The sequence below is a fragment of the Triturus cristatus genome, chromosome 3_2 (genome assembly GCF_964204655.1).
Source record: "Triturus cristatus chromosome 3_2, aTriCri1.1, whole genome shotgun sequence".
NCBI classification, from domain to species: domain Eukaryota; kingdom Metazoa; phylum Chordata; class Amphibia; order Caudata; family Salamandridae; genus Triturus; species Triturus cristatus.
Window position 1 is genome coordinate 1,061,061,738 of NC_140584.1, and position 12,959 is coordinate 1,061,074,696.

Here is a 12,959-nt window from a genome sequence, read left to right on the forward strand (position 1 = left end):
CAGCAAACTCTGCCTAGGAGAGACCTAAAACTGAGGAAACATTCCCAAGAAGAGAATGTTTTAGAGATAACAAAAGCAGTAACCATCCCTCATTATGATCAATCTGCACACTTAGGTAAGAAGAAGTTGTGACCCTAGTGATATCGCCACCTTTTACCTGCTACCTTCTAGATTTCCTAGATCTAGGGCCAACGATTATGCAGTGAGACTTGCTAAAATTGGTGCTGAGGTCAAAAGAAATCTTGAAATTCACAGAAGAATCAAGAAGAGCTTAACGACAATGTTGTCCCTGCTAACAGAACTGCATTATCTGCTTAGAGGAGTACCCAAATACATCTTTTTACCACTCTCAGCATCTACTGACCTCCTCCATCTTCTCCTCTAAGCAGATATTCCTCCAAATAATTGATATATAATGTAAATTAAAAAAGGGGCCACGATGCACCTTGTCTCACCCCCTTGTAGTCTCCAGTACCTCTGTACAGGAGACGTCCACATTGTATCTTACAGAGGCCGATAGCTCTATGCAAATCTGCTAAGACTTAAATTATGGTTGTAACTCATTTTGAGGATTTACATATTTCAGCGTTAGATATATTAACTTATTTTTATAGATTATTTTAAGTTACAAACTACTTTGCAAATGAAGTTATTTGTTGGCCTCCTTTGTCTACATTCCTGGTGACTACATGATACAGTTACATGTTGGAGTTAAAATTAACCATTCATAGATGGGTAGGGCCTGATGTATCAAACTGTTTTACTTATTCTATGCCTATGGGGAAATGCATTAATACATAAGGGAGTCTCTACATTTATGTATGGGATACCTGTCCATGCTCTCCCGTCACCCTTGCGCTCTATTGGGCTGCAATACTACTCTTGCACTCAGTTGTGTGTGCCTACACAGCAAATCTAGATTGGTAGAAATGCACATATAAAAGCATTGCAATCATGTGTTGTGCAACTTGTCATAGTTCTGCACTTTAGAAACAACAACTATCCCTGGCCGTGTGGATAGTGGCACTTTCTGGCAATCCCTACCAGTTATCTGGACATAACGGTCTTGTGAGGGAAGCACATGGATAAGGATATCTAATGGGATTTCTTGAGGATAGAGTACATATTATAGCGTGCAAGTGAAACCAAATGTAAATACCTATTTTCTACTTCCCAATCTTTGGTAATTTTAAGAATGGGAGCTATTTCTGCATTTTAGAATACTAAACCTAATGCACAAAACTGAACACAAATTATATATCTGCCTTTGTGATAAGAATTTGCTTAATTGAATTGAGAAAATCACGGGCCGTGGTGGATAAATTAATTCATTTATTTATTAATGATTTTTGTAAAGTTATGTGGAGCCCATCGGTGCACAGTTGTGAGTATGCCTCGTACTGTACTGTAAAAAAAATGTACAACTTTTTTATTGAGCAGAACAAATGAGACATAGCAAGAACAACCGATAACAGGGAGTTTAATAACATTCTATGATCAAAACCTGCGCATTGTGCATAAAACCAACATGGAATAAATACAAGAGAAAAAGCATATAGCAACAATAATGTGGCTGCATCCTTAATTTCCCAAAAATGCTTTAGTCAATATCCCGACTATTTACAAATCTAACATGCTAAAGTGCTAAAGTACTATAATTCCCAGAAAGACCCAGAATAAGTTGCCTTTCACCCAACATAAAACCAGCACAGATTAAGTACAGCATAAGCTATTGCAACAATAATCTGGCGGCATCCTCAATTTTTCAGAAGTGCTTTTGGTCAAAGTCCCTACTTTTTACAGATGTGCAAATGAGGCATACTAAAGTTCAAAGTTATAAAGTGCTATAGTACATGATACGACCAAAAGCAGACCGGAGTTCAAGTACATGTACTATTTTTGTTTCTTTTTCTTTTAATCCTGCTTGAAATTTCAATAGGACTTCTATTTCCACCAAAGTTTCAAGGTTTGTTAAATATTTCCAAACGGCAGTGAACTTTTTTGTAGCGCCTACCCTCTTAGCATATGCTTCTTCAAACATCATAGTTTGTTTAACTTTATTTAACCACTTGGAGTATGAAGGTACTTCCGCCGACCTCCAGTTCTGGAGAATGAAAGAGTGAGTAAATCGCTATAAAAGTCTCCTGTTTTTGTCAAGTTTTCCCTAACTCTAGTAATGCCAAAAAGGGCTACCTCAGCCTCTGGATCTAGCCTCTTCTGGATTGCCTGACTTATGGCCGAAAAAATCTTATCCCAAAATGGCTCTAGTTTTGGACACGTGAAGAATATATGAAGCCAAGCCCATTCCCCTTCTGCCAAGCAGCGGAAGCATCTCTTCTCCACTTCAGGATAGTTCTTCTTGAGTATTTTAGGAGTATAGTATGCCAACCACCGAGACAAGAAGGCCATTCTTTTAAAATTGGCAGCTCTTAATGCCTTACTCCCTAACTGGGATATAGACTGCCACTCCTGGCTTGACAGAGTGCAATTGGTTTCCCGGGTTGCTCATTCTAGAAATTTCTCAACCAGAAGAGATTCATTTTGATTGCACACCTGAGAGTACCAGTTACCCACCCCTCTTAGTTTGTCTCGAAATAGAGCGGTCACCAACTTGGTCGGGGTGCCATCAGATGGAAGATTATATCTGTTTAAAAAATGTATAATCTGTAAATATTCATCTATTCTGAACCTCTTGCCAGGTGATTACTTTTATTCTTCATAAAAGAGTACCCCAGCTCTTTTAAGCCACAGTCCTTCCAATTTTTTGCCAAACGTTTCTTTTTTTTGTCAAACATAGTCCTTTCAATTTTTAAGGTGACTGGATTGGATTTGGAGACCCAAACTTTTGCATTCCCCTAATTTTAAATAGTGGAATCCAGAAGAACCCGTTTTCTTAAAAAATGACTGTAGTCTAGAGGCATAATCCTGCAGAGCTCTTTGAGAGTTTAGCTGTTTTTAAAAATATCGGGATTTGTGAACCATATTCCTTACCATTTTGTCCAAGAAAAAGTTGTCTAATAATTCATTTGATTCCAGCAAACGAACTTTTAAATCTAAAATAGCCGCCTCATAATATATTCGGATTTTCGGCAATGCTAACCCACCCTGATTAATATCTAGTTGTAGTGCTGGAAGTTTGACCCCGGAAGCCTTCTTACTCCAGACAAACTCTCTAAACATAGATTCTAGTACTTTAAAGTAACTAGTATTAATCTTTAAGGGTACATTTATGAAATGAAAAACGAGTAAAGAGCGTATGGACATTTTAATGAGGACTACACGACCAATCAAGGTTAGAGGTAAAAGTGACCAGTTATCCAACAATATTTTAATTTTACCCCTCATTGCTTGGTAGTTTAATTTAAATAGCTGCCCATAATGATTGGATACAAATATCCCCAAATAGCGTATTAGTTCCAATTTTGAAGTCTGAAGTTTAAGATTTGAGGGAAGAAAATCACAGTCAGTATTTAAAGTTAAAATCTCTGTTTTGTTTTGATTTATTTTATAGCCCCCAATCAATTAAAATTTACTGAATTCTGTTAATACCTGATCTAGATTCAGGCTCTCAGGACTTAGATATAAAATAATATCGTCCGCAAACAATTTCAGTCTCGCCATACCCAGTATCGCCGCTCTGATCGCCCAGTTGTTGTGGATTTTCATAGCCAGGGGTTCAATAAAGAAGGTGAACAATAGGGGGGACAGCGGACACCCTTGTCTGGACCCTTGATTGATATTTACTATCCATGCTCGGTTTGCGTTTATCACCATCTGAGCCTGGGCCCCCTGGTAAATATTCCTAAGCATTTCTATGACCTGGAAAGGGACACCAAACTTGCCCAGGCCATAAAAGAGTGCATCCCAATTCACCAGGTCAAACGCCTTTTTGGCGTCCACCATCATAATGAGCGCTGGAACAGTTATTGTTGAAAAAGTCAAGAGCATGAATTAAAAAACCCAGTATGAGAGGACATCGACCTTACGGCGACAAACCCAGACTGATCTCTATGAATTACTTCCTGTGCTAAGGGAGTAAAATGTTGGGCCCAAATTTTCATTAGAATTTTGTAGTCGGCATTTAAAAGGCTAATCGGTCTATAGGAATTGACATCCTTGGAATTTTTACCCTTTCTCACAAAATGTACAATTATAGCCTCTTTGAAGCTTGAGGGGACGACACCACCCATCTTAATACAATTAAACAGCTTCGTCAAGAAGGGGATCTATTCCTTAGCAAATGCCTTATAAAATTCTATAGGCAGCCCATCATTTCCACAGGCTTTCGCTCCCGCGATAGAATTCAGAGCTGCCAAAGTTTCCGCGGCTGATATATCGAGTTGAATCTGTTCCGCATGGGAATTAGATAAACTCAGAAGATTTACGCTCTCAAAATATTCCTGAATTGAGTCCTGCCTATCCGCATATTTGGTAGCATAGAGTTGTAGCTAACGCTTCATGAGAACTTGGGCAATTCTATCCCTATCCGTTACCGCAACTCTAGTCTTGGTATCTATGACCTCGGTAATTAAGGCCGCTTCTTGTCTAGTCTTGGTTAACCCGGCTAACAATTTATGCCACCATTTGACTTTCCTCATATACATGTTGTTGGAAAGTCCGGGAGCTATTTATCTCTTCAATTAAAAAAAATCCCTAGCCCTTTTCAAGGTGGCTCCCTTCTACCACGTCTCCCTGTAGAGGATCATTTCTCTGATTCAAGGCACTGTTGACAGCCTGCTGGAGTTCGGCAATTTTAGTGCGACGTATTTTGGACTGAGCGGTCGAAAGGGCAATCATTTGCCCACGTACAGCCGCCTTGAACCCCCCAAATTGAAAATGGTTCCGCCGTTCCTTCATTGATCTTGAAATAATCCATTATCCACTCTTTTAAATCAGCTACCCATTGGAGATCCAGGAGGAGTAGACGATCCATCTGCCACCTGGATCTCGTCTTCTTTCCCTCTCCAATTCCCAGATCTAATTTTACATGAGTGGTCAGAGAATTAATTAGCCCCAATTTCTGTGTCTACATAATTTAAAGACCGAGATGTTTAAAAAAAGTTGATGCGAGAAGCTGTTTGAAATTGACGGGAGTGGCATGTACACTCATATTTTGTCTGGTTGGCTTTATGCCATGGATCTATCAACTGATACTCCTGTTTTATGGCATCTAGGATTTTTTTAGTCTTTCGCTTCAATTGCTTTTTATTTTTGTTGGAAGTGTCTTTTCTCAAGTCTTGGATAAAATTTAAATCCCCCCCTACAATAATCTGCCCGGGCGCCCCCCTAAGTTGCTCGCTAACCTTCGCTAAAGCGGAGGGATTGTCTATAACTATAAACTAATAATTCACAAAATTCAATATCATCCCATGTAATTTAAACATGACCCATAACCATCTTCCATGAGGGTCTCTCTGGACTTGGACAAACTCCCATGCCATATTTCTACAAAAATAAATAGCTACTCTTCTCTTAGCCAGCCCAGCAGATGCAAAAAAGGTGTTTGAAAAAGCTCTGGGGAGAAAGAGGTTAGGAGAATTTGTTTTAAGGTAGGTTTCTTGAAGAAATAAAACTTGCGGCGTAAAAAAGGCCAGCCACCTTTTTAAGCCCTCCAAATTTTTGTTTGTTTAACATCCCATTAATATTTACCGACATAATACAACATTTACTAGCCAAACTTCGCTTTTGGGTGTCATGGTGCTACACCCTGGGTGACCCTCCTCCCCCCGGCAGCAGAGATTTTTACAACACGCTATATATAATTTCAATTTTGGAGAAGAAATATCTTTCAGCAAATTTGTCCCTCACAAGGACACGAAGCTTGGATTACTGGGCTAGTAAAGCCTGCGCCACTTAAGCTTTAAAGAGGTATAGAAGTCTAACAAACTCTTAGCGCCTGCGTGCAGCTACAGCTGGCATATCAGAAAATATGCGACATTTCGAGGCTTCAGTGATAGAAAATTATCTCTGCTGTATTGCTTTGGCCAAAATCCTGTCTTTAATACGATAGTCAGCAAAGTTAATCAGGATGGTACGTGGGATCTCTGAATTGGGCAGAGAGTGTGAGGGAACTCTATGCGCCCTTGTAATTGTGAGGTCTCCATTGAATTCGGGCAAAACCTTCTGCTTGATAAACAACTCGACCCATTGAAGTGTTTGGGATCCCTCACTCCCGGGGGGCCCCTACTCCCCTCCCTCGTTCGACCGTCAAGAGTGATTTTCCAGTTCCTCAAGTATATTCTCTAGAATGTTTTTATCTTTGGTAGCTTTGTTTACTGTCAAAAGCATAGTACTCATTTGATCCTCCAACAGGGTGATCCTTGATTCTGCTTCTTGAATTTTTGCAGGAAGACAAGCCACTGCCTCTTCGATTTTCCCAAAACACAGGTGGAGGGAGGCTATCTCATTCTCTTGGGATCTCTTAATTTCTCTTATCACTTCCAAGATAAGATTCAGCATGCTCTTGATATCGATCTGCTGAGTAATTGCTCCTTCTGTCGAAGATTCTGAAATGTCCTGTTGTACTTTTCGATCTTCCTTTTGACCCCCAGGGGGCTGACCCAGACATTTCATGCTGACTCTACCAGGCATCTGGGACTGGGTCTGAGGCTGTGTCTGAGCCCCTGACTGCGGTTCCTCTGAATCTGCTGAAGATGACTAGGCTGGCTGGGTCTGTGACCCTAAAGGAGTTAAAGTTAAAGGTATAGCCTGACCCTCCAAGGCTTGACCATAATCCTGTACTGCCAGAGCAGCTGTAGAGGGAGCCTACCCAAGCGCCTGAGCTTGTGCTGATAAAGATGAGGTCAGTGAGGGACTACTGGGCTCGTCTTCTGGCCCTGCCTCCATTAATCCCTGCGATTTTGCTGTAGATTTGGGCGGAGGTGACTGAGATGCTTTTTTGGAAAATAGAGGTAAGTCTTTAGGGTCTTTCAACTCATACTTGTTGGCCCCTGCTTTAGACTCTACTACTTGTTCCTTCTCCATATTAGCTGGCTCACCCATTTGCTTATGTGTAACAAGAACCCCTTCTTCCAGAAGCAGCTCTGGGTACTCTTCTTCAGAGCTCTCCAAACTTGAATTTAGACCAGGTCGATTTGTAATATGGTCAGCTCTGGCCGCTGAAGATATCGCATAAACCTGGGCTAAATGAGTTTTGGCTTTCAGCCCAGCCGCCGAGTCAACCTTTGTGATGGCGTTCGCCTGTTTGAGGTGTTTTCCCATTTTTTTTCCTCTCTCCCCTGTTTCCTGAGTCTTTAGGTTCGATTAGAGCTAATAAGCAAGATATTCAACTCCCCCTAGTAAAAACAAAATGAGCAAAAGTCTTGGTTTCCAGTCAGTGAGCCCAGTACCGGGGGGAAACCTCTTTATCTCGAGAGCAATCAAATCCCAGGAAAGGAGGAGGAAAATGCAGACTTCTGGCAGATGAAGGACGCACTACCTTTCACTGTCCTGATAGCCTCACTCAGCTTGCGTCAACTAAGTCCAAATATCCCCCGGCAGGCTCACCTCGTCAAAACCGTCTCCCTTCCAGCACACAGCCGCTCCACCATCAGGCTCAGGCTCGGGCGCCGCACTTCATTGTGTTGTGAATCGCACCTTAAGCCCAGTCCCAGCGGGCTTTGTCTCAACAAAACATGCCTCAAGCTCCGAATTCACTGAAGACGCCGATCAGCGAGACCTTCTTTCCGGGACTCCGGACGCCAGCGCTCAGGTGAGGAAACCTCCAAACTCCATTGCCGAGGGAGGAGCAGCGGTCACCTGTGGCTATGCGGAGGCGTGGTTCTCCGCGGCCTACCATATCTCGCCCTCCCTTGGAGGGACTCAAACTCATTTATAAGGGAATTTAACTAGATCCTCTATTTGTAAATCGGTTGCCACTCATGCCCAATGTATGTACTGATGAAAAGATGGGTTAATGTACAAGTGATCACTAATAACTGATATCATTGTTCCTAAATCTACTTCCTGTAATTGCAGTGCGAAGAGAGCAAGACGCAGGAATTGTAAGGAGATCAAGAGACTCCTGGAAGAATGTCCCTAGACCCTCCTCAAATCCAGGATCTGATGTTTTCCTTCTCAGGAAGATGGTTGAAGAGGTGTTTGAGGTGCTTTACAGTAAGGACCAATATATTTTCCATTGATGTGTCATTTATTGTGCTGGGGGATGGTAATGTCCTTAATTATGTATAATATGTAATTGTCTTCGTGGTGGCACAGCTTCACATCAAGGGAAACTTGATATCATGCAAAGCAAAAACACACCACTAGAGGACATCTAACTGGGGCTTGGGCGTCTGCCTTTTATTTCAAGTTCTTAGTGTTAATTGGCTGAATCGGGAGCAGTTAAGCTTCAGCTATCCATAGTTGGATGTTTGTGTCGATTAAGTCTCCAACAGACTGAGCCACAAGCCCATCATCCACCCTCACCTAAGATTAGAGAATCATTTGTACAGTTCACATGCTTAACATTCACTGTTTGTAGAGATGTACCAAGTTGCACATTTTAGGATTTGTCAGAATGCTGATTAGTTAGTTGATCCAATATCCAATCAATTAGGGAATCGGAATATGTATTTTTCTTTATTGCAGACGTTTCAAATCCTTATAAGGTCCATAGATCGAGAAAGGCTGAATCCAAGGCAAATTTCCTGTATTAGCAGTACCTATGTAAATATGTTCTTTTTAGATTAAATGTATGTATATTTGTTTCATATGGTTGCTTAGAAAATCTGGCATGGGTCCAACCCTCCTATTGTGGACACCAATGTAGTTTCTGTAAAAGCCTGACTTCCCACTTCATACTTTGAACGTTCTGTAGGGCGATCTAAACTCTTTATAACAATCAGCTTGAGAGGATGAATAAAAACACTAATATGTTTTACCTGTTTTAATTTTATTCGCCTTCCCAACTGGGCACTTTTGTTTGTGGCCATAAAGCTGCAAACAACATCGATTGTGAAATGTACCTTTGTGTGATTTATGTTTATCAGCATTTGCCCATCGCCAGTTTTTTTTCTATTTCTTTGAATATATTGATTGGATAGCATTCGACCGTAGCAGGTAGTCAGAGTTTTCCCAGAACTTGACACTAAGGCACGTATTGAAGTAGGATTTGCACTGTTAATCTATTGGTGTAAAATGTTATACTAAACCAAATTGGTATTGTCTCACTGTAGAAAAGTGCCCCTTTTTGCATGGTTACCTCCCACTTTTCGCTAATATCTGATGCACTTTGACTGACTGTGCAGTACATGCCTGTCAATCAGGTGCCCAGTGCCTGTGTTTGTTCCCCAAACTGTACCTTTGTTTTCAGAATTGGCACACCTCTGGCCCACATGCAGGTCCCTTGTAAAAAGGTACCTCTGGTACCAAGGGCCCTGTGAGCAGAGAGGGTCTCTAAGGCCTCCAGCATTTATTGTTCCACCCTCAGAGACCCCTCACCAAACACATGCCCACTGCCATTGCAGACTGTGTGTTTTGGTGCAGACAAAACTTAAGAGTCGACATGGAACACATCCCGGTGTGCCATGCCCAAACCCACTTCTTGTGGCATAGGCAAGTCACCCCTGTTGCAGGTCTCACAGCCCCAAAGCCGGATGCTCTATACCACAGGTGAGGGCACAGCTGCATGAGTAATATGCCCCTACAGTGTTTGTGCCCATTCACAGACATTGTAAGCGCAGTGGAGCCATATTGAGTACATGGGCTGAGAATTTGTCATTATGAAGCTCCATGATGATTTCCTGAATGCTAAGGAGCTTGGTTTCAAACTTCTCATCATATTAAATCCACACAGATGCCAGTGTTTGATTTATTACAAAATGCACTCAGAGGGCTTCTAAGAGATGCCCCCTGAAGAACGACCAACTCTCTTGTGTGCAGCTGACTGGTTTGCACCAGACTGCCACACACAGACATGTTTCTGAACCTCTGAGGAGGAAGTCTTTGTGCTCTCGTGGGTCAGGAACAAAACCTGCTTGGGGTGGAGGTGCTTCTCCACCCCAAGCAGAAACAGCATTCAGGGCAGTGAGCAGTGAGGCTCCTTGGCCTTAGTTACGCAGACCAGGGCCTCTCCGTCTGGTGGAGATGCCCAGCCCCTAGACAAAGCCTCGCTTTTGGCAGCAAGGTCGGCGGGAAAGTTAGTAGTTGGGAGAGGTGTGTCCCTTCTCTGCAAGTACGAACCCTAAGGCGCCCTGGCACCCCTCCTTAGGAAATCCTCCATCTTGAATGGAAGGATCCTACCCAATCAGGTTAGGGAATATCCCCTTCCAAAAGGGAGGGGACATATAAAGGATGTAGTCACCCTTAAGGCAAGTAGGTTATTGGCTTCCAGTGAATATGACACTTTACAACGCACGCGTTACAACGCATGTCATTGCAGCAAATGTTTTACATCGCAAAATCCATTACAACGCAATTACTATTCTAACTCCACTGGGGTGTTACTTTGGGAAATGCGTAATGGTAATCGATTATGCAATGTAATGACATGCGTTGTTATGGATTTCGCATTGTAAAACATTTGTTGTAATGACACGCATTGTAACACGTTCGTTGTAAACGAGGTTTCCCGCTTCCAGTACCTGTAACACCCCTAAATTCAGTATTTAGTGGCACCCCCGAACCTTGATCCTCAGATTCCTAAGAAGGAAAGGATGAAGACGCCATGCAACTGCGCCTGGAAGATTACTACTGATTTGGTCCCAGTCCTACCAGCCTGTGTCCTGGAAGACTGCCACCCTTCAATAAAGACCAGATCTCCCGAAGACTGCCGCCCTGTCCAGAAAACTCCAACTGCAAGGACTCCGGATTTAGGCGGATCCGCAAACCCTACCCACTCTGCAGCCGACGCCCACGGCCCTAGTCTGAGTGGTTTACCTGTACAGTGATGTCTCCCTAGCAATCCAGACCTAGACTCCATTGGTTGCTAACCTCTCCTGGATCCCACAAAGTCGCCTGCAGCCTCTACACAAGGATCCCCTTGACAGCGCTGGCTCCGACCAAGAAAATCCAAAACCAAAATGTACCCCTGCATCCTCAGCCCCCTGGCCTTGGGGAGACCAACCAACAGTGCCCAGACCCCCCTTGACATTCCAACTTACCTGACCAGCCGGTGGTCACCTTCATGCAACCTCCTGGTCTGACCCTGTAGCCTCTTTGTGTGACCAAGATTCCTCATTGAAAAGAATTGGGCGCCCGACGCTGATTTGCACCCTGCATCCATCTGCCCCTGTGCCACTGGTGGTGTTGCTTTGGTGCTGCTTTGTTTGTGACCCCCCCCCCCGTGCTCACCATAACCCCCAGGCCTGTGCCTGCAAACCACGGGTGCCTACCTGCAACCAACTCCTCTTGTGGGTGCCCCTGTTATGAGCCCCAATGTACCCCAATATAGGCCTAGGTAGTTGCACGACGGTTTACCTACATTTATCCTACCTTGCTCTACATAACGGTTCTGGCACTAACCTTTTACCTAATTAGGTGCCGAATAAATGTCATGTGGTTTACTTAGAAAACTAGCCTCCTTTAATATGCATGAGGATTCTTAGTATCACAGCAGGATTATTATCTTCTGCATAACAACTCTGTACAAAAGTCGCTGCTATTGTCATCCTTGGCCGACACGCCCTCAGTACCATGACACATCTAGGTAGAGCCCCTGAGGGTACCTTTCGGGTATATAGGTATCACATCTTCACTGGGCAAACCAGAGGAGAAGCTTCCATGCTGACATGAAACGCTGAAGTCCTTGCACACAAGCACTCCAGCACGCAGTGGTCTGACATCCCTTGCGGGGTGTCCAACTCGAGACCAAGACGGGGGTCCTTCATTCTCTCCCATCAGGTAATGGGGCTGGCTCTTATCTAGGGGGATTCTTGGCTTTCCATCTACATACATGCTAGGTACACTTGGGTACACTTAGCTAGGTTTAGCATCTTAGGAGTATGCATGATTACTGCCATGTATCTATATGCCTGCATATATTCACTGTTTTAGCACCCTGGTAGAATTCTACCTTTTATTTACTCTGCTGTTGCTTGTAATCATATATATCTGTTTCTATCTAATGGTTGTTGCAGCATGTTGTGGGGGAGAGGAGTTGGCCTAACGGCTAGGGCGCTCGACCTCAGAACTGGGTTTAAGTCTCAGTAATGATGCTGAACATCCTGTGATTCTGGGCAAATCACGTAACCTCCTTGTGCCCAAGAAAAAATGAATGTGTGTCCTCATGTAACGTAACTGGTGCTATGTAAGGCGTTCTAATACCTGATTGTATTCGGGTCAAGTTCACGCTATGTAAAACTCTGCAAAAAAAACCAACATATTTTATACTACAATTACTCTGGTTCAATAAATGCTTATTGAAAAACGTCCCCACCGTTTATTCTGTGTATCTCTATGAGACAAAGTGAGCGCGAGTGACTGAGCAAATAGTGCTGTACTGTTTCCTACAGTGTTTGTGCCCATTCACAGACATTGTAAGCGCAGTGGAGCCATATTGAGTACATGGGCTGAGAATTTGTCATTACGAAGCTCCATGATGATTTCCTGAATGCTAAGTAGCTTGGTATCAAACTTCTCATCATATTAAATCCACACAGATGCCAGTGTTGGATTTATTACATAATGCACTCAGAGGGCTTCTAAGAGATGCCCCCTGAAGAACGACCAACTCTCTTGTGTGCAGCTGACTGGTTTGCACTAGACTGCCACACACAGACATGTTTCTGAACCTCTGAGGAGGAAGTCCTTGTGCTCTCGTGGGTCAGGAAGAAAACCTGCTCGGGGTGGAGGTGCTTCTCCACCCCAAGCAGAAACAGCATTCAGGGCAGTGAGCAGTGAGGCTCTTTGGCCTTAGTTATGCAGACCAGGGCCTCTCCGTCTGGTGGAGATGCCCAGCCCCTAGACCAAGCCCCGCTTTTGGCAGCAAGGTCGGCGGGAAAGTTAGTAGTTGGGAGAGG

At 43.3% G+C, this 12,959-nt stretch overlaps 1 protein-coding gene across 4 annotated transcripts in view; it reads left to right on the forward strand.

Annotated features, from left to right (window-relative positions):
- The window catches only part of GTF2IRD1 (GTF2I repeat domain containing 1), a 1,036,986-nt gene that overhangs the window by 363,939 nt on the left and 660,088 nt on the right, over positions 1–12,959 (forward strand). For all 4 annotated transcript variants that reach the window (XM_085649787.1, XM_085649789.1, XM_085649788.1 and 1 more), the window contains one exon: positions 7,978–8,115. In XM_085649787.1, the coding sequence (XP_085505913.1) occupies positions 7,978–8,115 (138 nt within the window). The remainder of the gene's footprint in view (positions 1–7,977; positions 8,116–12,959) is intronic.